Source organism: Ammospiza nelsoni, chromosome 16 (genome assembly GCF_027579445.1).
Source record: "Ammospiza nelsoni isolate bAmmNel1 chromosome 16, bAmmNel1.pri, whole genome shotgun sequence".
Lineage (NCBI taxonomy): Eukaryota > Metazoa > Chordata > Aves > Passeriformes > Passerellidae > Ammospiza > Ammospiza nelsoni.
The window spans coordinates 1,298,471-1,324,613 of NC_080648.1; the positions used below are offsets into that span (position 1 = coordinate 1,298,471).

Sequence of the window (26,143 nt, forward strand, 5' to 3'; positions counted from 1 at the left end):
ACAGAGGGAAATTAGGATGCCAGGCTGCTGCTGGATCCCTTTGTTAGCAGCTCCGGGGCTGGTGTGAATGGCAGGGACTCCTGAGGAGGTCCCTTCCCCTTGGCACCATTCCCACAGAGGGTCACTGGGTGTTACCTTGTCAGAACGAGCAGCAGTGGAACTGACTGGAGCTTAGTAAAAGATTTCCAGAGAGGACACTTGACAGAGGAAGGTGATGCTGGGATAATTCAGTCAGGTCCCCTGGTGTCTCTGCTGAATCAGCTTTTAGAGAAGCCATCTCTCACCTGAGGTCAGGACTTGGGAGCTGCTGTGGGGACAGTTGGTGGCCAGGTCTCTGTTTTCTTTGCAAATGCAATACAAAAAGGTATTTTGTGAGTTCTGCCCTGTGTGCACTGCTCGGTAGTTGCTGTGTTTTACCCTAGAGGGAGTTGCTTTTCTGCAGTGGGAGCAGGGATCTGTGTTCCTTGGAGGATGTCAGGGGACCAGATGAGAGGAGCTCCCAGGAAGAGCACGGCATCACCGCTGAGGTGCTGCCCCTGTAAATGTTTATTCTCTTATGGGGAGGCTGGTCTTGGATGATCTTCCATCTCCTTCTGATGGCAGGGTTTTCCTGAGTAACCCTCAGGTTTCCTGAGTAACCCTCAGGTTTTCTGTAGCTTGTGCCTTTGCTCCTGTTTTTGTGGCGGTCTCAGCTGGGCCGGCATCAAGCAGAAGAGCAGAGATGTCACCTTGAACCTGGCAGGCCCATGCTTCAAACTGACATTTTAAGTCCTTGTGGTGAATAACTCTGCCTTTTTCCAGGGTTTAGGAAATGCCTGACCAGTTTCAGGGTAGTGGGCTTGGGGTTTGTGCTCTGCCCTGCTGCTGTGGCCAAAGGGGTTTGCAGCAGGAGCATCTCCCCTGGGGAAAGGGGAGAAGAGGTCAGGGGTGCTTTGAACCTGGCAGCTTTCTCAGTAGTTGGACTCTGGTCCAATTGAAGAGGTGAACAAATTGCTGGTAAGTATTTTTAGTGGGGTGCTGCAGCTTTTGTGCCAGGAACACCCCACTGGGAGCTCTGCAGCCCCACTGCTGTGGCCAGCCAGGCTCCTGCAGCCCTGGGGACAGCAGCACCCTCGGGTGGGGCAGGCAGCCCCTCAGCCCTGTGCTCACCTGTGCAGAGCCACCTCTGCTAGGCAAGGGCTTAATTCCTGCTTACCAGGACAGGTTATGGATGTGCTTTCTCCATCAAGAAAATTTGGTTTTTTGTTAAGGTAGGGGAGGCAGTTGTAGCATGCTGAGCTCCCCGGTCCATGGTTTCACAGGGGTTGGTCGGGGCTGTTTTGCAAAGCCTGTTGCAGATTTCTTTGCAGCAAAACCAATGCTGTGAGGAGGGACAGGGACATGAAATGACTTCTGAGAAACAAACCTGTGTGTCCTGGAGTGAGCAGTGAGGACAGCAGCACGGAGCCTCTCAGGGATGTGGGGCCCAGCGTGGCCCACGTGAAGGGTGGAGGACGTTGCCACTGGTCAGCAGAGAGCAGGGGACATGGATGAGCACAGACACTTCCTCTGGAGCCCCATGCAGAGATGAGGGGCCAAGGCTGGAGTGGTCACACCTGTGTGGTGTCAGCCCAGACCTCCCTGGCAAGCCCTGGGCAGCGGCTCGGGGCGGCAGCGCTTGGCCAGGCGCCGGGGAAGGCAGAGGGACCACCCAGTTCTGATAAGGGCAATTTAGAAAGGAAGGGGAAGATTGTGAAAAGAGGGGCAAAGGGGCACAAAGGGAAGAAAAAACCCACCCCACTGCCGAACAAAACTGAAGATCAAGACTGCTGTTAAACACACTGCCTGTGAGGGAGGTCTCACCGTGCCTTTTCTAATCTAGAGCCAGCCAGGATTGTATTAACAGCTTCAACGCAATGGAACAAATTAATCCCTGATGTAATTGAAATCGGTGAGGTCTCACAATAGGTGAGTTTGACCCAGTGGGATAGAAATAGAACAAGTATTGGAATGAAGGAGTGAAACGAAGTCACACTGTTCAGCCATTGGTATTTCATTCCTAGAAACAAAGGCCAGACAAATGCAGAGAATACATGGCTCTGCTGGGCATGGTTGAAAGCTGCTCAATAATATCAAGCTTTGAAGGGATATTTCTGTGTGGAGAGGAAGTATATAGCAGAGATATAACAAGCATTAAAAAAGACAAAGAAAGAAAGGAAGAAAGAAAAAGCCCTGCTTGCTCCTTGCCTGATGGACAGCATGGTAAAATAATACCAGCTGTTAACTAATAATCATCACCATCATTATCATCAAGATATATCAGAATTGGAGAAAAATAAGAAAAAGAGTTAAGGTCTAAACTGTATTTCTGGAGACTGGAACTGTCAAGAGCCCATGGCAAGCTCAGCTGAGGTGCATGAGGTTGGTTTGGCCCCTTTGGTGCTGCAGCCCCAGGGCACAGCTCAGGGGCATGGGGGGCACCAGGGCTGCCCAGTGCAGGCAGCTGAGCTGCTGCTGCTCATGGTGACACTGTCAGTAAGGTGACCTGGGAGCTGCTGGCAGTGACCTGTTCTAAGCCAGTGAGGGCAGACAGGTGCAGGGGGAGATGAGAGGCAATGAGCCCCAGCTGGGCTCCTAAAAGCCATTCATCAAGGCTGAAACCCTGCTCTTCCCCAGGATTAACCATTTCCCAGGGTGCAACAAGTTTAGAATCTCAGCATATCACACGTGGTGCATTTTCACAGTTCTGGCTACGGCTCATTCCACCATCAAAAGGAGAAACTTCGTTTTCTTGAAGGTGGCATCATCTTTCTCTTCTCAAATACTGATTGATGGGCCATAAAACATTCATTTCCTCAAACTCTCAGGTTCCAGTTGTTTGGCACTCCCTCCAGCCTCCCTCCTGGTTTCCTACCAGGCTCAGTAACACTGTGCCTGCCATTCCAAGGCCGACAGATGCGTTGCTTTTGCAGTGGTGCATGGCTTGGACAGCCAGCGGCGTCTTGGAGCTGCTGGAAGTGTGGCTGGCTGAGTGATGGCTGAATTTCTCAGAGGCTGTGTGTTTCAGAGGGAACAGAGGTCTGGCACTGCCCAAGGAGATTCAATCTGCCTTTCTGAGTGTACAAGGCAGCTCTCTGGAGGAAAGGAGGCTTCGCTTGCAGAGCAGCTTTTGGATCCAAGTATGTGTCACTTCATGGAGCTGTGTCCCCTTTACAAGCCCTGGAAATGTGTTCTCCTTGGGTCTTATTTAACATTTCTGAAATCCAAAGGGATGGGCAGGCTTGACCCCCGCATCACCCCATTTCCTTCTCCTTTTCCAGCTTTCTCACCAAAAAGAAATACCAAAAAGCATTTCAATGTAAATGCCATTGGTAAAGTTTTTTGTGGAATCTCATATCTGATCACTTTGAACAGCCACTTCCACAGTGCTCCATGCTCTTTGTCACAGACTATCCCAAAAGGTGCACAGTCACCATCCATGGTGACATCTCTCACAGTTTAAGAGTGCAGCTTAAATTTTTGGAAATTTATTTTTCAAGACAAAAATATTTTTCCATGGGTATTGGGAAGAAACAAACACCAAAGCAAAGCTCTAAGTTCTGTTATTTGGAAAGGCTTAGCTCCATTTGTGGAATCCTGGCACTGTTGCACCATGGCCTGTCTCCCATTGGATGTACAGAGCTTCACTGTGAAGTACCTTCTCTGCATATCTGAGCATGGAGCTGCTTTTCCAAAGCCAATGCTCCTAAAGCCACAGAAGGGACCACACCAAGCACTGCTCATCCTCTCCTGTCTAGCTGTGGGAGGCTCTGTGACACGATGGTAACAACATCCTGGTGGTGGGTTGACTTTGCAGTGAAATGGAGGGAAAAGGAGTGCATTGTGTTTCAGTGTGTGCTGAGGGTGGCTGTTGTGGGGAGCTAGCAAATCCTGCTGTGATTTTTGTACAGGAATTTTGCCAAAGTCATGGAAGCAAAGTGGTTTGTTACTTGCCTTTGAGGGCTTGAGAGAGATCTGTCTTGGATTTCCTCTTGTTGACCTTATTGAGTTAACTTTCATGTGTTTAGAAGGTCATGGAGAAAATCATTAATATTAGGTTGATTTGATGGCTGAAAGGTAATAAGTATTTCCTGCTTATCAGATGGGGTTTGAGAGGACTTTGAATTGCCTGATTTGTTTATCTTTTGCAATCGGTATGGCCCTTAGCTAGAGGGATTTTGTATTCCTGGTTCAGCTGGGGGAATGACATATGGTTGAGTGACATAGGGAGCTCTCTATTGAGTGCTCTGTAGCATAAATAGCAAAACACCAGGAAATTCTCAAGTCCAGCTCCCAGCTAACTTGGGTATGCTGTGGGCCTTGGACATCTCATGCTGTAACGCTTTATGACACGAACAACAACAGATTAACATCCCCCATTACTGGAAAGCTTGAAATAGAAAAATCCAAAGTGCTGGAGGTTGGTTGGGTGGAAAGCCAAATCCTGCAGACGTGGCTTGGCACGGCCAGGCTTCCATGGACCTTGGCGGGGCTGGGATTGCTCCGTGCACAGGAGGCATCTGAGAGTGCAGAGATGGGGCACGAGCCGTGCAGGGCTGACATCACAGAGCTGCTCTTGGAGCTTTTCTTGGATTAATGCACACTGAAACCTTAGGCTGCATCAGCAAAATGGTCCTTCCCTCACCCTCCTTCTGGGATTTAACAAAGAGGGCAGTCGTTCTTTAAGCTGAAGGATCATTGTAAAGCCATTTAAAATGAAATCCACTCTTATTTGAGACTCATTTAGCAAAAAAGCACATGAAAATCTCCCATTGTGGACTTGCTGGAAGACAGATGTAATTTCTGGTTCCTTTGGCTGTTGGGAAAGGAGGTTGAACTGAATGCTCCACCTTGAATGATTGGGCAAGGACAACAGACAAGGGAGAGCAGCTTCCTTTCATGAGTGAGGCATTTCTGTTGCTTCTGGGGCTGGAGGTGATGGTTATTTTTAAAGTAAATGCTGTTTATTCCCTTGTATAAACTTTGGATAGCCACTTGTATTTGTAGCTGGGTATTATCACTGAAAGGTGATAAATAGTGACAAATAAATTAAAAATGGATAAGAAAGTGGTGGAAAAGGAAAAGAGAGGCAGAGTGAAAATGAAATGAAATTCAATGCTCTGATTTAACAGCTGGAATTTTGCAGGTTATAAATTGTTGCCAAGGAATGAGATGGAGTTACACAAAACCACTATCTTGAGATGCTGAAATCCACATGCACAGACAGCAGCCCATAGCAGCTGGACAGACGCCAGACAGGACAGAGCCCTGTCTCCTGTGTCCCACAGTGCTGCTCAGGGGCTGGAAGGTGCACGCAGCCCTTCTCTTCAGGGACCTGTTGTGTGAGCTCTGGACCCAGGGTCTGTTTTGCTGCCTGTATGGAGGTGCGGGTGATCAGACTGAAAGGAAAAAAAGGGCCTCATTTTGTGTATGGTGTGTTATGTGCAATAATATCATTTCAATAGTCAAGACAAAAAAGGAAAACTTGCTTTGGTGAACAGGAGTGAAAGCCCTTCAGTTTAAGGGACTTAAAGACATTTCTGCATTCAAGTGTATTTGAGGGTGAGTGTACTTGGTTTCAGGTGACCTCCCTGACTGAGTGTTGGCCATCAGTTGCCAAAGGAGACATATGTTACTAATTTTTATGAGATTTATAGAAGAGTCTCTCTTTTGGTATATATACATGGACTTCCTTATCTCAGAGAAGTTTGCTGCTTGAGGGAGTGTACCCTGTAGGGAAGGGGTCCTGTGAGAGTGGATTTTAGCAATGATCAAACAAGTTTTATCTCATAAAATCAACACTGCATGAAACTTTTTTTTGGGTATTGATATTCTGTGCTGCAGGCCAGATGCAGCCCAGGCTGGCATGGGTAATTCCCTTTGGCCACCCTCCAGCTGAGCATCCTGTTTCCACAGGGTGGTTAAGTGTGAGCTTATCTTTAAGCAGGTGGCTAAATCCGGGTGGTTTCACTGCTGCTCTTGCCACAGCTTCTGGCCAGGAGACAGCTCAGCTGCAAGGGGAGCCTGCAGCCTGTTCCAGGATTTCTGCCCTGGCTCAGAGCTGGGCACTTCTAGGGAAGTGCTGGAGTGATACAGGCTGGGCTGGCTGTGTTTCAGGGTCAGCATCACCTGCTGATTCCTGCATCAGCTAGCTCAGCTCTTGGCTGAGGGTGGGGCCAGACGGCTCCTTGGACAGGGGAAGAGGAGATGGCACCCCTGTGCTGCTGGTGCCCTTCTTGCAAAGGGAAGGGCTGCTTAATTAGCTGATCTCAGGCAGGACAGTGGTGACAAAGGGGTGTTGGTGACGTGTTGGAGCTGAGCACTGTGCAGGATGCTCATGGGTGCTCCTGGGCCCACCGAGGCACTGCAGCTACAGCCTCTGCACTGTGAGTGCTCCAGAGACAATTAGAGGATAATTAAAACATGTTTTGGAAAACAGATTGCATTTTCTGTTGGGAGTTTCCAAAAAAGCAAAGCAACCTGCCCTTCCCCCCACTTCAAATCCCACCTGTTTTGGTTTTTTCCTAGAAAAATGTGACATTCATTAACATGTGGTGAAAGCAATGTAACGACGTCATCTTGATTTAAAATCTGTTTTAAATCTTAAAATAATGGAGCCAGAATTTTAGCTGCAAGTAGCCTTGCTTTGTGGGCACAAGGCAGACTGTCAGCATGACTGGAACCTTTCTGGGTTTGGTAGTTCAGCATCTTTTGCAACAATGGGATTTGAAAAGAAAGGAAGAAAAGACATAGCAAGGAGAAAAATAAATTAATATGATTTGTGTCAAAAGTCAAGTGCTGTGTGCTTCGCTCAGGTGTAGCTGTGGTGCCTGAGGAGGGCAGGCAAGCAGAGCCCTGCTCTCTGCTGGCCAGAGCCCTGTCAGCATCCTAATGTGGCACCCTGCCATGCCCTCTGGCTAGGGCTGCTCCTCCTCCCACTGCCCAGCTCTGGGCCACAGCTCCTGGCCCCCCTGTTTTCTGAGTGGGAAATATTGTGAGCCCTGTCTGTCACCTCTGACATCGCTGTGAATGTCCCAGCATTGCCCTGAGCCTCCTTTGCCCAGCCTCTGCCTGTGCCTTCAGCTCCCTATGGGCTTCTGACAGCCAAATCAGAGATAAATCACTTTCTCCTCAAAACATCAATACCAGAATCCCAGATTTTACTAAGAGCACTGAAGGCAATCCCACAGCATCACTGGGGATTGCTGCTGCTGTGCTGAGCTTGGGCTTTGGCCCACGGTGCTTTCTGAAGGTCTGGTGCTCAGCAGCACTGCCTGCCTGAGTGAGCTTTTCTTCCTGCTGCAGGCCTGGGTGTTCCCAGGATAACTGGAAATGCTGCAAAGCTCTATTGAGGTTTTGACTTTCAGGCTTCGCTGTATTTGCTGGTATGAGATGATGTGCAGGAGGCTGAAGTGGGGCTCTTTGGTGTTGTGGCCACTTTCTTTGTGTTTTAGTCTGGAGTGGATCTGAACAAGGATTTATTGACCTTTTCCATTTTCATTGCCAGTTCCCTCCCCACACTGATACATCAGAACACTTTTGCTTGCAGGCCATGTTCCATGTCATTTGTTGTCCTGTAAAGTCTGCCACCAAAATGTTGCCCATCTGTGAGTTTGGATGTTGTGGTGCAAATGCTCCACAGATCATAGATGGACAGTTCATGGAGCAATTTTGGGGCCTTCCTGTTGTTTGGGTGTGAAGAGCTTTTTGGGTGCATGCTGCCCAGTCTCCCCTTTGGGAAGGCATCTTGAGAGCAGTGGTGTTATTGGGTCCTCTGACCTTGGGCCAGTCAGGATGACTCTTTGGAAGGAAAAGTGGGACTCCTGTTTTGATATTTCTTGGGGATACTTAAAATAGGAAACAAAATGAAAAGTTTATGGTAATAATTAAGGCTGTAGTGAACTAAGGTTAATTTATTCCCTTGGCAGACAAACAGATGAGGTGGCTGAGGTTGTCAGACCCCTGCTGATCACAGCCACTGGTGGAAAAGCTGGTTTGATTCTCACCACTTCTCCTGTGGCCCTTTTGAGGTGGACAGAAACACATCCATGGCTGATGATCATGGATGTGTTCACCATGTGTTCTTCACTGCAGAGCAGAGTTGTCAAACAATTAAGCTGTAGAGTGTACAAGTGTCACTTCTGTTGTAGTGGACTTTATGCCAGTCTGGAATTCAAGTCCAGACTGCTAAGGGCAACACAAAGAGTTTTTTCCCTTGATGTTTTCCTGCAGTTATCTCAGAGAATCAGTGCAGCTGCTGAAGGTGATGCACCAAATCTCTGAGAAGGGTTCAGCTGTCTCCACTCTCCAGTTTGGGCCTGTGTAACCTGGTAGAGGCTGTGCATATGCAGTGGGGAGCCTAATTTATGGTCAGCATGGTCGACGAGGATTTAATCAAAGCAAGGATGAGCAGAAGTTTTTATTTGAAAACTCTCAGTTTGATTGCAATGGCCCAGGTTCGGTTTGCTGTGGAGAATCAGCTCTGGGTGGCTGCTGACACTGCTGCCAAATGAAAGGCAGCCAAACCTGAGCCCCCCTTGGCAGGCCAGTGTGCAGTCCCTCTGCCCCAGAGCCTGTTGTGCTCATGCTCTGTTCTGCTCTCTCTCCCCACTCCCCACCATCCCAGATGTTTGCTGCTGAGGAGAATGTGGATTTTCGGATACACGTGGAGAACCAGACGCGAGCGAGGGACGATGTGAGCAGGAAGCAGCTCCGGCTCTATCAGCTCTACAGCAGGACAAGTGGGAAGCACATCCAAGTGCTCGGCAGGAGGATCAGTGCCAAAGGAGAAGATGGAGATAAATATGGTAAGAATATTTACTGGGATCCCCCAGACTTCAGGTCAAAGGCTTTAATCCAGGGTGTTGTGCTAAGAACCTCTTGGGAGAAAAGTAATAGGAGCAATAAAAAACAAAATAAAAGGAAAAATAACATTTCCAGGTTAAGAACATTAGATTTATTTTGCTGGTGCTGCCTCCCAGCTGCAGGCAGTTCCCACAATACTGCCATGCCCCAATTTATTAGTATATGGTTGAAGAAAAGAATGTCTTTCTCCCCGGGCCATGAGCTCACAGTGTGCTTACTGCAATTCATAAATGATACCTAAATTGGTGGTTGGGGAAGTCCTTTCCCCATGAACTCTTGGGCTCGTGTTTGGGTGAATCCAGTGTTTGAAAGAAGCACTTTCTTCTTTTCGGGTGGTGGGATATTTGGTTTAAACTGAACGTAGACCTTGAGAGCTTTGAGAGTACCCCAGAGCTCAAGCTGAATCTCTTGAGTGTGTGGATCTTGCAGGAAAAACAGCACTCACCCTGTGCTGATAGCACATTCAGCTATTCTTGTTGTGATTTGCACACAAGCAACATGCTGGAAACGCCGCTAGAGCCTGGGCTATGAAAAATGCTGTAATTCTGGTTCATTCTGAGATGGTTTCTGCTGAGATGCTTTTACTCTAGTTGGCTGTTGGGAGGAGTTTAGGGCTGTTGAGAGCACTGGTCCTGTCTGTGTTTGGGATGTGCAGTTGAGAGCCTGGTCCTGTCCGTGTTTGGGATGTGCAGCCTGTGCGTTCCCGTGCTGTTGCAGAGGTTTGTGTGAGAGTTTGCTGGCTCAGCCACTCGCATGGGATTGTCTGGTGCAGCACTGGTGAGGTGGAGCCGAGCTTCGAGGAGGGCAGGTCAAAATCTGGGAGCGGTTGTTCCCTCGGGAGGCCTCAGGAGGGATGAGGCACACGCTGGGCACTGAGGGCAGCCGCTGCCACTGCAGGTGCGGGAGCTGTGCCGCGGGAAGCGACAGCCAGAGAGCGCCGGGCAGGGAGGGAGTGACCCCCAAAGCACTTGTGCGGGGTCAACCCCTCTCTCAGAGAAAGCCCCGCCCTCACGTCTCGTCAGCCTTGCCCTTCGTCATTCCCAAATTTTTTCCCAGATATTACAGGAGTGAAAAGTGCCACTTGGCTGCTAATTATTGTGTCATTTTGTGGCATTCATCCTCCTGAGCTCTGATGTGTAAACGAGGCGCTGGGCGCTGCCGCGGCCGCCCGGTGCGGCTGCTGCCCGCGGTGCCTGTCAGGTGCCGTGATGGAGTTTTCCTCTCGCTGAAAGAAGGCGGCATTTACAGTGGGTGCAGCAGGGAAGTGTTCCCGGGAGCAGCTGACAAGTGCTAATTTATGTGTCAAAGCCCATCTTGTCCCCTTCATACATATGCAATCGTGTCTGAACAACAAACCCCGCGTGCGGGAGCGCGCTCGTGGCCGAGGGCGCTGCTGCCATGACAGAGCCCGAGATTCCCGGCCGGGAGCTCCAGCATCCCTGCCTGTCACCAAACCGTGTTCCCCATCCCTGCCTGCCTCCTAACCCCGCTCCCCATCCCTGCCTGCATCCAAACCCCGCTCCTGCATCCCTGCCTGCCTCCTGACCCTGTTCCCCATCCCTGCCTGCCTCCTAACCCCGCTCCCCATCCCTGCCTGCATCCAAACCCTGTTCCCCATCCCTGCCTGCTCCAAACCCCGCTCCTGCATCCCTGCCTGCTCCAAACCCCGCTCCTGCATCCCTGCCTGCCTCCTGACCCTGTTCTCCATCCCTGCCTGCCTCCAAACCCTGTTCCCCATCCCTGCCTGCCTCCAAACCCCCTCCCCATCCCTGCCTGCATCCAAACCCCCTCCCCATCCCTGCCTGCCCCCCCAGACCCCGTCCAGCTCCCTCCCCAGAGCCTCTCAGCAAACGCGCCGAGGCTGCAGAGCCTCCTCGCCCCCAGAGCTGTGAAAGGTTATGGAAATCTGCTCTTGGTGCTGCTTGGCACGGAGCACTCAGAGCATGACAATCGGGGAGACAGTGAGGTGGGACACGGCGGGCCGGGATGGAACCACGCAAAGCTCCTGTCTGGGATAATGGAGGGGGGAGAGATGTCGGAGTTACTGGAGTGAGAACCATCTGTGTTACAGCCCAACCTGGACACAAAAGCAATGACACAGGGTTCATTATGTGCCAGGAACCCCGCCCCCTGAGGCATTATTATGGAGTAACCTTTGATCAAGACCAGAGAGAGGCTTAAACCGGGTCTGGGGATCTCAACAGTTGTAAACTTTTGATCCACATCTCCGTCCTGCCGGTCAGGTCTGCGTCTGGAGGAGGACACCTCTCCTCCCACGCAGCAGATGGCTGAGGGTCCCCCTGCTCTTTCCCTGCCCGTGACAGAGCCGGGCTGTGCCACCCTCGCAGATGGCACCGGCTCCTGCCCCGGCCCTGCTGAGGAGCGCACGGTGAGGGCTGTGAGGGCTGGTGGACTAAGGACTGCAGCTTGGGGAAGGTTTTGGGAGGAGAAACACGTCTGAGAAATGTCTGAGAAAAGGCAAGAGACGTGGGCAAAGTGCCCGTGAGCTGCTCCAGCCGTGCATCCTCTCAACAGCCGGGTCCAGTCAGGAGAAGGTGACATCGGGCAGGGCCACGCGGGCTCAGGGTTCACCTGGGAAGCTCTGTCAGGGCGAAGGTCCCTGGTGCTCATCACCAGCCCTTTAGCACCAGCCCGTTTTAAGGATAGCGGAATAAATAATGTTTTAACACCTCTTTCCCGTCTTCCCTTATATTCACAACAGTGTCCAAATGTTTCTTTTTTCCTTTTTTTTTTTTTTTCCCCACATATCCAGCTTCCAAATGGGAGGGTTGTCCTGCCTTTGAAAGGAGGTTACTTTTATTGCAAGGCTTATTGACTTCTGTAAAACTTCTCACCTCTTGGTTGCAGAGAATGCCCAGAACAGAGGGGAGGTGGCCGATCTCAGGCAGGGAACTTCTGCTTTCCAAGCAGCCACCCCAAGTAGAGTAAAATGAGCAGCCAGCCCTGGTCAGGGAGGAATGCTGCTGCAGGGCGGGGGGACCCAGCCAGAGGAATCCCCTTGAATGTTTTATCCAGGTGTGTAAATGCCATGTGCAAGGCAAAATGCATGCTCTGCAATGCATAATTCTGCTGCCATAATAATTCCAGTGTGTAATTTTTGGTTTATGCATTCTTTGGGGCCAAGATCTGGTCCTGTGTGTCAGATTATTAAATGTTAAATTAAGTCAGTTAATAGAATTAATTGAGTCGATGTAATCCATTTAATCAGATGGATTTGATCCCTTCTCAGATGAATTACAATCCATTAACAGATAAGTCAATTATTGGACTAAATTAAATCTAATAATAATGCCTGCTGCTCACAGCAACACTAATTAATCTAAATACACTTACCTATCTCCCAAGGTTGTTTTTTTTAAAGGCTTAATTGATGTTCCTAAAGTGCTCTGAGATCTTTAGATAATAGATGATCTGTGTGAGCAAAATATTATCTCTTAACAGACTATAAACTAATTAAAGGACTGATGTATATACAAATTGCATTTTTACTTTAATCCCTTGAACCTATTCAGAAAGAATTTGCACTGGCCCAGAAAAACAGTATTTCTATTATAAGCTTATTATTGCTTTACATGTTCCTAAGTGGTCCTTTCATTCAGAAAATGAAAGGATGAAAAACAACCATTAAATTGCTGACAAAAAAAAAAAGGACCTGGAACCTTTATAATCTACCTCCGATAAATGGTACAGATAGGAAAGAGAGGGATCAGTGACCTGAAACCTTAGATCCTTTCATTTATTTTCATTTCACAAAAGGCAGAAGACATTCTATCCTGTTTGTTCACGATCTGTGTATCCGGCGCAGTTGGGCAGGCAGAGCTCTCTTGGTTGGGTGAAGGCATTTTTTGCCTCATTTGTATTTCAGAGGTTTTTGGTTTAATTTGTTCGCAGTGCTGCTGTCCTGCGGGGCACGGAGCAGCGATAGCCATCAGTGCGGAGGTGTGAGAGCCCTGTGCTCCCCTCGGTGGAGGCAACTTTAATGTGCGGAGTGTGGGGGTGTCCCGGGGCTGGGCTCGGCACAGGGGCACATCCCTGATCGGCACCTCCAGGTGCTGTGTGCTCCGTGCATCCATCCAGGTGCTGTGTGCTCCGTGCATCCATCCAGGTGCTGTGTGCTCCGTGCATCCATCCAGGCGCTGTGTGCTCAGTGCATCCATCCAGGTGCTGTGTGCTCCGTGCATCCATCCAGGTGCTGTGTGCTCAGTGCATCCATCCCAGGTGCTGTGTGCTCCGTGCATCCATCCCAGGTGCTGTGTGCTCCGTGCATCCATCCCAGGTGCTGTGTGCTCCGTGCATCCATCCAGGTGCTGTGTGCTCAGTGCATCCATCCCAGGTGCTGTGTGCTCCGTGCATCCATCCCAGGTGCTGTGTGCTCCGTGCATCCATCCAGGTGCTGTGTGCTCCGTGCATCCATCCAGGCGCTGTGTGCTCAGTGCATCCATCCCAGGTGCTGTGTGCTCCGTGCATCCATCCAGGTGCTGTGTGCTCCGTGCATCCATCCAGGCGCTGTGTGCTCAGTGCATCCATCCAGGTGCTGTGTGCTCAGTGCATCCATCCCAGGTGCTGTGTGCTCCGTGCATCCATCCAGGTGCTGTGTGCTCCGTGCATCCATCCACGTGCTGTGTGCTCCGTGCGTCCATCCCAGGCGCTGTGTGCTCCGTGCGTCCATTCCATCACAGCTTCAAAACACTCCCAGGTCCCTCAGGAGGTTACAAACTCTGTGCTTTATAAACCTGCCTACCGATAAGCTCTCTCGTCTACAGCGGGGAGGCTTTTTTGGGGCAGGGCACAGGTGGGACATCAGCCCTGGGCACTGAGGCCGTGCCAGCCCCTGGAGGCTCCCCCGGCTCAGCGGGTTCGGCTCAGAAACCCGAGGGACGGGTTTGGGTCTTTGGGTTTGTCAGGGGGGTCAGGAGGGGACGGGGAAGGGAAGGGGAAGGGCGTTCTGGGCACAGACATCACGCCCTACACAGATGTGCTGCTTTGGGTGGTACAGGGACAGCAAGGCGCTGAGGCAAACGGGTGTCACTGCCCGGGGCCGCCCCAGTCCTGCAGCCTCCACCTCCTGTTCGGGCTGGAGCTGCCCTGAGATGCCAGCGGACCTGCCCACGGAGAGCACATTACTGCTGTCTAGACATCAGCCACACTCCATCCTGCCAGAGATTTCATTTGTGGTAGAAGTGGGCTCTGTTCCATGAGGAGGTGTAATATGTGTGGAAAATATTATAGCAAAATAGCCTCCTTTAATTGACTCTAAATTTTGCAGGATTCCTTCCTAGGTTTGGGTAATCTGGTGCTCTCCAGAATTAATGGCTGACATAGCACTTCTTCGGGCTTGGCAGCCTGACAGCTAATTTAGAACTCCCTAAACTCATTTCACTAATGACTCCCATTTGTTCTATCTGAAAGCCTGGAAACAAATGCAAAATACCAGTGCCATTGTCCCATCTTTAGCAAGTCATTCTTTCCCTCAGTATTTCTGGCACCTTAACAGCAAGCTGCCTTGGGAAATCTGATTAACCCTTTCCCTTCCTGGAATAGTTTGAATCAATTTTGATCCATCTCCTGGAAAGAGCAGGAGTAAAAAAACTAAACTCATTGTGGCTGGAAGGCTCAGAATTTCTGTGCAAGAAAGATAAGAGATGAGTCCGAACATCAATTTGGATTTGTGAAATATCGCTGTATTTCCGCAGTTTTTCCACATGTATTTCCAAGCTGCTTTTCTTGCCAGGAACAGGTGCGTGCAAGGTTTTGTCTGTCAGTGCAGCTCAGCCCCAAATCCCACATGAGCTGGGATCTGCCTTGTAATTTATTGTGCTGACCCATCAGAATGGCTGTTTCCCATTTTACCGACGTATCGCTGCCTCCAGTCTCTTCCCATTACAGTTTTGACATCACAACAAGACAAATAATTTTTTTAAAAGACCTTTTATCTTCTAAACCATTTATTTTCACTTACTTAGCCCGGGGGCAGAGCTGACCTCAGCGCAGGGGATGATCATTCACCATGGCAGCTGTACAGTCAGATGGGTCCTGGGGACAGGCCTGAGCAGCCTTTGCCCTCCAGCTGCTGTGCTGTGGCTCTGGGCTTCTCCCTGCTTGCCCAGCAATCCCTGAGAGCTGTATTATATTTTGTCCCTTAAAACGTCTCCCCTTTTCATCTGCAGTGGGGCAGTGGTGAAACTGTTCCTTTAAAGCAGATAAGCTGAAGCTTGAGGCAGCTCAGGGTTTTGCTGAGCCAGGAGGAGCTTCTGTGTGAGGCAGAAACCTGAGCTGGGGCTTCCAGCTTGCTCTGGGCAGCGAGGGCTCCTGGTTGCCCTCACCTTCCTGGTGGCTCTGAAAAGTTCTATTTGAAACACACTGTTAGCATCTTATACAAACCATCTGTATATTGAAGACATTTTCTGTTTTTATTCTGCCATATTCTGTGCTCGTACCAGGGTGGGGAAAAGCCTTGCTTAGGCAGGATGAGAAGTTTGAGAAAAATCCTAGCCTTTTTGATTAATGGCAAACCTGTTTTGAAAAATTAATTTGTTGCCAATTTCCTTTACTTTTGATTTTGATAGCTGCTCTCCTGAGCTCCTGCTGCAACCAGCATCACACCTGAAGCCCAGTCTCTCTGCACCAGTCCTTGTTTTGTACCTGCATAACAGCAAAGCCTTACATTTATTTTCCCTCTGACACTGCACTGATTTTAGATTTCCCTACTCCTGGACCTTGAGATAGCTTAAAGAACCTTGACTTTCCTTTTAACTGTGTGTCTGTACTTCACAAGTCTCCACAAGCACTGGTCAGGGTTTGGAAAGCATAGGCCTGTCTGTCAGCAAATATTAGAGACTCAGAAATAACGAGGAGAGGTAATTTAGGGATCTGCTGATAATTTGTCATTTTTAATTCTTGTGTGGAGTGGAAAGTGAGCTACAAAGTGAAAAAATTTTATTTGCATGTGAGTCATAAAAGGGTTTTTGTTAACAGTTTGTGTGTGTGTGTATAATTCCGCACTGTGATTTAAGTGTTCCCATTAGAAATGCAGAATAGGAAATAGGATCCCATCTGTGAGCAATTTAAGAGGAAGTGAGACAATGGAGTCGATTGCTGCTTCAGTTTAGATAATCAATACAAATATTATTAGTATAGTGATTTATCTTCTTAGACACTTTATGAAAATGTGAATGCCAGCCCCTGAAGACAGGTCAATATGATGTTATCTGCTCCTGCCTTGCTGTGTTTATGGTGCTTTCCCATGAAGGTCAAGCATCTGCTTTGTTAAATGTTCTTCCCTGGCTCTGATGAAATAACACAGAAACAAACTTAGGGCTTCCCTTTCTCCTCCATGGCTCCGGAAATGCTCTGTGCTTCTCAGTATAGTGATTACTTCTGTCTGAAATCTGTACTGGGGACTGCTGGGGGGACACTGGGAGGTGATCTTCAGGGTCTTTCCAACCCAAATTCATTCTGCGATGAAGTTCTGGAAGAAGTTTGCATAATTTTAAGTATATTTCTAGGCCAGGAGTGATTCTGTGCACAAATGCTGAGAGCTCCATTGGGTTCACTGCAGTTGTTTTGTGTTGGTGCCTATTACCAAACCTTGTTTTGTGCTCTCTGAGGTTTTCCCATGTCTAAGCATTTGGCCAGTCATTGATTAATTCAAGTCGGTTCTTGGGGCACAAGTAAAAGTACCCTACAAATAGTCTGCATTTCCAAAAGGGTTTTTAATTGCTTTTACTTTGAAGAAGAAGGAAGGAAAACATCATCAACAAATGCTCTTGTACATTTTGCTTTGTGTACATTCCCATACATGATGTCAAGGGGCCAAAGAATTTTTTTTCCTTCACAAGAAACATTTGGAAAGAAAGAGAAATGTCAATAACCCTGTTAAAAACTGCCTAACTAAAGACAGGATGGGGAATACAAAACTTGATGCGAAGATTACACTTCTCCTTGAAGTTATCATGGAACCTCACTCGCCTGTTGCTTGAGATTCCTGAAGTCAGACTCCTGGAGACTCATGGTGGTGTTGGCATTGGCCACACACTCACCTGGAGCATCTCCTACTCCAGGAAGGGTGATCTGGGGTGCTGGGACGCTGGGGCTGGACCCTCCAGACACTGGACACAGAAGGAACTTTGTTCCTCATGTATAGTGAAGTAGCATGAATTTCATCATCTCAGTGTCCTCATGTGTCCCTCCCCAGCCCAGAACTCCCTGAGCCCATGGTGTGCCAGCAGGATGAAAGGTTTGCAGAAGGAGAGATGCTGAGGAGACAGTGCTAACGGAAACCACACTGGTAGCCTGGGTGGAAGTAATTATTTCGTGCTTTGAGATGCTGTGAGACTGTTCCTGTTTTCAGGCTGGGGTTTCCTCAAGAAAGGTGTTAAATTTATAAAAAACAAGGCACTTTAGTCACTCGGATTTCACCTCAGCTCTTTGAAAAAACAGATAGTCAGGAATTTCCGCAGCTGCAAGGTGGAGCACAGAAAACATTAACAAGGCCAGTAGCAATGCCTGGCTGTCTGCAGGAACAGGGAAGAGCCCAGGCCCTGCAGAACTGCACCGGTGTTCGGCAGAAAGGTGAAAAATAACAAAGCTGTGAAGAGGAGAAACTGCTGATGCATGATGCTTGGAAAGCTGGAAGAGTCCAGAAAGGGAGCTGAAAATACCCCCCAAAAATGACTATCTGTGGCTTGAATGAAATAGTTTCCGATCAGCATTCAGAAACCGCTGAATGCAGGCCGTTCCAATACTGGCATTTTCCAGACTGCTTGCCAGTCGGATGCAGAGGAGAACACGTGTGGAGCGTCTGCGGTCGCAGTGCTCTCAAGAAGTGGAAGGTGAGCTGGATGTAAAGGCAGTGAGAAGTCCCAGTAAAAAATAAGAAACACCTACTTTTCTTCCAGTGAGGAAATGTGGAGCTATTGGGGTTCAAGGGAGCTGCACTCAGCAAGCATCCCTTTTAATGAGCTGTGTCAGCAATAAATAGTGCCCATTTTGGTCCCTGAAGAGCTTTCAGTACTTTTGAATGCCCATAATAGACAGTTCATGCTTTCATGGTGAACACAGGGGCTGAGACCTTCTCAATATATCCTGAGCTTTGTGTCCCTGAGTTGTGCTGTAGCTGCCTTGGGGATGTGTCTGTCCTTTGCTGATGCTGCCTGGAGTGGTGGAGCTTGGAACGTGACTGGGTAGTGCTCAGATATTTTTGCCCTTGTCTCTGTGAGCTGAAACGTGTGTCTGGAGGCCTTCTCCTCTTCTACCTTTGCAGCTGCCAAAAAAGGTGCCTTTCTTCCCAGAGCAATACGAACAAAACCCCACCATCCACTGTGGCCCTGCCTCTTTCAGCTGTGATGAGCTTTGGGTGTTCTCCAGCAGCGACAGCAGCTGTGCTGGCTGGAGGGGTCTGGCCGCAGGTATTACTGTGGAGAGGAGTCCTTGTTCTCCTGAGCTGCTCAGCTGCTCTGGGCTTCTCTGGTGGGGCAGAGAAGGAGCAGACATTGCTCCTGAGCAGCTCGATGGTGATGTGAGCCTTTGGTGTTTGACCCACATGGTGGGTGACATGCTTGGGATCCTGGCTTCGATTTGGTGTGCTTTGGTTTATATCTGATGTACTCAAGGTTTTGGAAGGACAAGCAGGAGAGGAAATGGCTGTTGGAATGTGAGAGGGGAGCTCTGAGGTACTTTGTGAGAGGGATGTCACCCCCAGCCTCTGGAGGCTGTGAGGACCTTAGAGTAGAGAAGCAGCAGGGAAGGGCTAGGAATAGGATGGCATGTAAGCACCAGATAAATCTAAAAAATATTGTCCAGGTGTCCCCAGTGCTTGGCCAGGGACAGCTGCAGGGGTGAGTGCTGAAGCAGACTGGGGGAAGCTTCAGGCTCCTGATTTCAAATCACATACTTGGTTAGTGAGAGGGCGAACACTGCAGCTCCCAAAAGCTGGTCTTGTCCTCTTGGCATCAGTGATGTAGGCCCAGGTTCCAGTGCCAAAGGAACTCGCCTAAAGGTAACTTCAGCACAAATCCCTAATAAGGTTTCTGCTGGTTGCATGGAGGGATCACAGGGCTGGATCTCTGTTACAGCCAAGGCTTGATTATCCTTTTTCCTACACTCCCGAAACTCCACCGACTTCAACAGAGCCATTCCTGGAGCTCCTGTGTGAGACTGAAAGGAGATTAAGTGCCCAGCAGTGCCTCCCATTCCTCCTGTGTCTTGCACCTTTGTTCAGACCTTGCATTTCAAACCATTTTAGCCGGTGGGAGGCAAATCAAAGCTGTTAGGTTTGAGCCGGTGACAATGGCCTGGTGCTGTGTGGTGTGCCCAGCCCCTTGCCTTTGTGCAACGTTTGTGATTCTTGCCTTTATTTCATTTGCTTCGGCATCTGCATTTGTAACCGTTTTTTTCAAGTGAAGTTTCTGACTGGTGACTCATTAGGAGTAAATAGGCAAAAGGATATTGACTTTACACCTACTAATTTGGGGGTGCTAACAAGCACATGTAAGAGCTTTATAGTCACCGGGTAAATTGTCCCACCTGGGGGGGCTGGAGGAGGGGAGATAAAAAAGCATTACAAAGCAGCAGCGCTTTTGTTTCTAGCTCCTAGCCTTGGCTGTTCCTGCTGCTATTGGAGCTGGGCTGGACGTTTGATGGTCACCATTGCTGGAGCCTGTTCTGAGCTTCCCCGGGATTTCCCAGCACCATTAGACCCGTGTGGGCACGGGACTAAGATCCTAACGATAGGATGCTAAATGTGTCCGCTCGGAAATGAGGCGGCCCTCACATCGCCCGAGGGAACAAACCCTCGTTCCCGTGGTGTGAATGCAGGCCGGCCGTGAGGCAGGTGTCCTGGGCCTGAAGGGCGGCTGCAGACACAGCGTGGCCTGAGCACAGCCCGGCAGTGAGGGATGGGTGTCTGTGCCTGAGCACAGCCCAGCAGTGAGGGATGGGTGTCTGTGCCTGAGCACAGCCCAGCAGTGAGGGATGGGTGTCTGTGGCCTGAGCACGGCCCAGCAGTGAGGGATGGGTGTCTGTGCCTGAGCACAGCCCAGCAGTGAGGGATGGGTGTCTGTGCCTGAGCACAGCCCGGCAGTGAGGGATGGGTGTCTGTGCCTGAGCATGGCCCAGCAGTGAGGGATGGGTGTCTGTGGCCTGAGCACGGCCCAGCAGTGAGGGATGGGTGCCTGTGGCCTGAGCACGGCCCAGCAGTGAGGGATGGGTGTCTGTGCCTGAGCACGGCCCAGCAGTGAGGGATGGGTGTCTGTGCCTGAGCACGGCCCAGCAGTGAGGGATGGGTGTCTGTGCCTGAGCACAGCCCAGCAGTGAGGGATGGGTGTCTGTGCCTGAGCACGGCCCAGCAGTGTGGGATGGGTGTCTGTGTCTGAGCATGGCCCAGCAGTGAGGGATGGGTGCCTGTGGCCTGAGCACGGCCTGTGGAGGCTCTGCCAGCACAGCCCAGCCGTGTGGGATGGGTGTCTCCTGACAAACGTGACTCCCTGTGCCTGTGAGGGCACCAGGGTCTCATGGTCATGGCCAGGGGCAGCTCACTCTGCTGGGTTAGTGCTCTGCCCTGCTGGTGGTGCTGGGACCCCTGCCAGCTGCAGATGTGTCTGTCCCTCTCCAGCCATGCCTGTGACATACTAATGCCACCCTTAGGTGTGCTTAGGTCAGGATGTCACTTGCTCAGAGTGACCTGTTGCGGGGTAGCTGGAGCACAGCTGAGAAGTGAAGGTCCCCAGCCCTGGTGGTCCTGCTCGAAGCAGAGGGTTGAGCTGGGTCACCTCTTGAGAGCCTTCTCAGCCTGAATGAGTGTCTTGCAACACTGATTGTCAGAATAGAACTGGCAGGTAAAGCCATTGGTGATCCCTTTCTCTGATTTTCCTTTGGATGCATTCAGAGGGACCCTTAGGAAGTGACTTTTGTTGTTTGTCCCTATTTGTGATTTTTGTGTTGAGATTTTTAAGAATTACATTAAAAATTGGAGATAGGCAAAGTTTTTCATCCTCCCGCTTTGGTCCTTCTGCCCTTTTGCTCAGCTTGGGGTGACCCCCTTGTGTGGAATGGATGATGCCATCTGCACAAGGGTGCATAAGCTGTAGTTTATCTCAGAAGATGTGTGCTGGGGAGGGGAGAGGCGTGCTGTGTACCAGGGTGAGACCCAGCTCTCATCTCTGCTCCTCTCTGGACACAAGCCTGGTGTGCTGTGTGCTCAGAACAGAAGGAAGCCATCCCCACTGGCTGTATCTGATGTCAGGCTCCCACTCTGTGGCTGTGACTTCAGCCTCACCCCTTCTCCTCCTCTGTGCCTGACCTGGCTGCATCCAATATCTGTCTCTCAGCAGGAGGAATCTGAGGAAATGCAGCAAACTTCAGCTCCTGGGGCTAAACTGTTGTGCTCTCTAACAGCAAACTGTGTTGAACTAATTGACAACCAGCTTTAAACGTACCCCAATCAAGCAAATGCATTGATTTATTTTTTCCTCTCTTGCCAAGCACTAAGCAGCTTCCAGCTTGGTTTCCTCCCCAAGAAGTGGATAACTCATCTATTGTGTAGTAAAACTGATGGGCAGTGTTGACTTCTATACAATCCTTTCAGTATGCTTAGGGAGGAAGGAGTTCTTATGCTTCTATGAATGTTTGACCACTTAAAAAAAAGCAAAACAAAAAAAAGCCCAACCCAAAACCACACACAACAACAAAAGATGATCCATTTTCTCTGGATGTCTTTGAAAGAAGCTTAGTTTAGAGACAGACTGGAGAGAAAGGCTATTGATTTTGTTTGACCTCCAAAGAGACTGCGGTCAGTATATTTTCCCTGTTGGAGGTGGTTCAGGGCTCTGAATTTCCGTGTCAGCGTTTGTATCCTGAAGCACGCTGAAGCTTTTGCTGCTTCTTCAATAAATAGCAAGCTGTAGGGAAAGGTAATGCTGGAGTAAATTTATTTCCCTTTGGATCTGCCCTTCCTTTCTTTTTCTTTCCTATGTAGCTTGGTCATGTTGCTGATGAAGCATTTACAACCTTTTTCATTGAATGCTGTGCAGGTTCGTGGGTTAAGCTGAGACTACAAGCATAGTTTTGTAATCCCTCTCTTGCTTTTTCCAGGGCTGAGACAGGTCCTTTCCCAAAACCTCTTCCCTGCACCAACAAGGAGCAAAATACCTTCCTGTGTAGAGTAATAAGTGTTCTAAAAATTGCCATCCTCTCCTCTACCCTCATTATTCTCAACCTTTGCTGAGGAAAGCCTTCCTGATTTTTGCTTAGTCTCCTGAAGAGAAACAGATTATTCTTTCTGGGGACTTGGTTGTACTGAAAATGCTCTGCTTGGTACAGGTCTGTGTAGTTTTGTAGATGTTCTTGTAAAATGGCTTATGACAACTGATGTGCCCTTTCTCTGGTAGCCACCTACCAAAGGATGGCAATACCTGTGGGATAAGTGTTGTCAGGCATAAAGGAGCTTCTTGGAGCTCCCTGTGAGATGAGCAGTGCCAGTAGGCATCTCTCCATGCCGAGGTGTCAGCTGTGTTATCTGTGTTATCGCCTCGTCGTTTAACAAAACGCCTCACGTGCTGAGGGTTTGGGGTGTGTGCTTCAGCCTGCGTGGCCACAAGTACAACACAGGCGGTTTGCTGCTGTCAGCACATCAAAGGGCAGCCTGATAAAGCTGCCACAGCGTAATCAAGTCATGGTAGAGAGTTGCTGATGTTGGGTACCAGCTGCTGAGCTCCCCTGTCGCCTTTGCCAGTAGGAGCTTCATTTCTAACCCACACAGAGCTTCTTCTTGGAATCCCCTCTTCAGAGGAAGGGTTGGTCTTCCTGCCACTGCCAGCCTCACCTCTGCTTCTGGCTGTGCTCTGGGTCAGGGTGGAGGCTGCTGCTGCTGTGGGTGTGTGAGCCCTGCCGTGTGTGTGGGCTGCTGACAACTGCATGGCACCAGTTTCTAACTTAAGCACTCCATTTCACTGAGAGCAATGGCCCAGTGCATCCCTAAAAAACAATGAATGGCTGAGGATTTATTTCTGCACTCTGGGCCAGGCTGAGGCTGCAGCCTGTGTTGCATGTGTAATGCTGCTGAGACCCCAGAGCAGGACTTTGAGAGTTCCCCAGAACCTTTCACTGCTGTCTTCAGCCAAAAGCCCCACTCCCCACATCTGAATATTCAATTACATTAGCCCCTTGCAAATGGCTCAGCAGTCATCTCCGGGAGTGGTGAGAAGAGAGAGCTGGAACTGTTAAGCCTCTGCACAAACACGAAGGCCAGGAGCTGATGGGAAGAGCTTGTGGAGGGGGTGGATTTGCAAATGGTGTCCTCCTGTTTGCACTGGACCACTGGGTAGGACAGGGCAATGCAGAGCGGCTGCCATGGGACAGTTTAGTAATATTTATTACTAAATTAATACAATACCTATTATAATTATTGTACAAATTTATAATTATTACTTATAATAATATTTACAAATAAACACAAACATTTTAATTAAATTAATACAACATTCGTCAGTGCACTGCTTGCTTTGGGAGTAAGTAGTCCTGAGCTTGTGGTCTGAGCACAGACTGGGCTGTTAGGTATTGCCCACCTCAAGGTCATCATGAAGCTTTGTTAATTAATAAGCAAGAAGTTTTGCTCGGAGTCCTGAGCAGCAGGTGACAGGCCAGCTGAGCATGTTGCTGGAAGGACAGGTAATCACAGGGAAAGCAGCAATGCTCTGTGTTACCCTGTTGCAGTGGTTTTCAGCATGTGGTCAGCAGGACATGGTGATGATAGATCAGAAATATGACAAATTCTTGTTAATGATCAACACAGAAAACTAAGAACATGTAGAAAAGCAAAGATGTCCTTGTGTCCTAAGTGCCTGTAATCTGCTTCTCAGAGCTGGGTACCAGAATATCCCTTTGATTCTCAAAGGTAATTGCACCTCTTAATTAGCTGGAGAAAAAAATTCCCGCAGCCTGAGCTCTTGCTATATAAATTATAATTAACCCCTTGGCACTGGAAGTTGAGATTTCCTGCCCCCGAGCACAAATGCGAAATGCATTAGCAGCACTTGACATCAGGCCCTGAGCAGCCAGGGGTCAGGCTGCTACCCCAAAATCCAGCTGCACATCCCAGTGCAGCGGGGAAATGGCAAGGAAGCCACAGGAACCCAAGGGGAAGCTCTAAATACACCGTTTGAGGGGGTTTGACCTGCTTTCTTTTCAGGGCTGCAAATGTCCCAACAGGAAGGACAGCACAGAAAAAAACAAATCCAACCCCGGGGTAGAGCCGGGAGCGAGAGAGGAGTGGATTTGTGAGGCGACATGGCCGGGTGCCCCGCCGTGAGAACGGCGCTGGCGCTGCCGCCCCACACACCTCCAGCCCAGGCATTGTCTGGTGCCAGACACACTTGGCTGTGCCTGTTGTGTGCAGGGCTGGGCCACCCACTGCTGTCATTCACCAGCATCCTGCTTTTTTGTCTCCTTTTCATCGCGCCTGCTGGGGGATGAGCGTTAACTCCTCACACCAGAGGTGACCTGTGCTGAAGTGCCAGGTTGGGCAGCTGGCGGCAGGGAGGTGACAGCACGCCTGGGGGAGGGGGGCTGCCCCCGCCTGTCTGCACCTGTGACACTTCCCTGCCTGCTCCCTTCATCCACACCGTGACCTCGGAGGAGGGCCAGGCCTGCTGAGCACCTGGAAAACCACTTCACAGAGTCACAGAACAGTGAAGGAAGGGAAGAAAGGTTTGGAAGGGATCGTAAAGGTCAGGTAGTTCCCCACCAGGAGCTTGCACTGAAGCTCCTTAGTCCGTGTTAGCTGGTTCCTTTGCTCCTTTGGGGTCCTGGATGGAGAAGTGGCTCCCTTCTGGCACAGGTCAGGCTGCAGCTTTGTGCTGGGCTATAAAGCCCTTGGAGAAGGTGGTGCTGGCCAGGGGCTGTCTCTTGTCCCACCACTGTGGTGTGTCCTTGGCTTCCTCTGTTCTGGTGGTGCTGGCTATGAGTGTCCCAGCAGGGGTTGCTGAATTCAGGTGGTGGCAAACATGGGGAGACTTGGTCACCTTGGTGGCATTTGAAGGTGGCTTTGTCCTCCCATGCCAAAGGTGGGGGCAGCCTGGTGCTCGGGCTTGGCACACAGATGTGGCCAAGGGCTGCCTAAAATATTCAGGTCTGTGTAGGCATAGGAGTGGGCAATTCTCTGTGCACTCCAAAGACTGGATGGGGTGACAGAAGGGGAGTCAGAAGGTGTCCTGGTGGGGAGGAGGGATGTGCTCTCTGGTGGAGGGTAGTGAGTGTTGGGAGGAGGTTTCGGTTTGTCCTCTGTCTATATGTCTGCAGGTCCTTGGAGTGAATTCTGTGCCCATTGCAGAGCTGATCACAGAGCCCTCCAAGCTAAGTGAGCTTTGTCAATCCCAGTTTGGATGGATGTGGGCTGCACACCTACAGCAGAAATGTCCCCTGCCAATGTGGCACCCACACCTCCAGGGATCTTTTGCCATACAGGTCCTTGTGGCCACCCCTTCAGGGTGGGGAGAGGAGGGCAGGATGGTCTGTCCCAGGGAGAATAAGAAAGAGTTGAGAGAATTTTGGATGGAAACAGGGGGCTGAGTCTGAGCTTTAAAGGTAGCCTGGGTCTCTAGATAAACTGAAATAAATAGCAAATAATATAATATAATATAATATAATATAATATAATATAATATAAATATGATATTTTCTGCTGTCAATGCTGCTTCTCTAAACTTAGAATGCCCCCCCAAAAAAGCTATTGGAGATATTACCTCTTTGCTGCTCTTTATAATGCCACAGATGAGGACTGGCTTAGTTCTGTACTTGACTTATTTTTTATATTAAGATTTAACATGGGATCTGCTTTTCTTAATCCAAACACTTATGGTTTGAATGCAGAATTATATTTGAGATTTTTAAAGTACCTTTATTAAAACATAAAACTAATTTTACAGTTCTGACAGGTCTTATTTAAATACCCAGTGCCAGATGCCTTTTGTCCCAAATGACTTCAGGAAAGAAAAAAAAAAGACTTTTAAAACTTCTCATGCAATTAAAATGCAGTAAAAGGGAAGTATATAGTCTTACATATGCTGAGGACTAGGGGTAACAGTTTAAGAGAAGTCCCGTGATAAATGTTTCCAAAAATAAATATGTGAAACCAAAGGTGTTAAAGGGAGAGTTAATGTGATACCTGATTTTTGGTGGTCGGTGCGCTATTTCTGTTGCTCATGCCCTGAGAGCAGTTGTAAGAATTGTGCCGTGTCTGTAGGGA

At 49.5% G+C, this 26,143-nt stretch overlaps 1 protein-coding gene across 1 annotated transcript in view; it reads left to right on the forward strand.

The window, feature by feature from the left end:
• The window catches only part of FGF18 (fibroblast growth factor 18), a 64,191-nt gene that overhangs the window by 13,511 nt on the left and 24,537 nt on the right, over positions 1-26,143 (forward strand). The window contains exon 3 of the mRNA XM_059483620.1: positions 8,645-8,825. Within this exon, the coding sequence (XP_059339603.1) occupies positions 8,645-8,825 (181 nt within the window). The remainder of the gene's footprint in view (positions 1-8,644; positions 8,826-26,143) is intronic.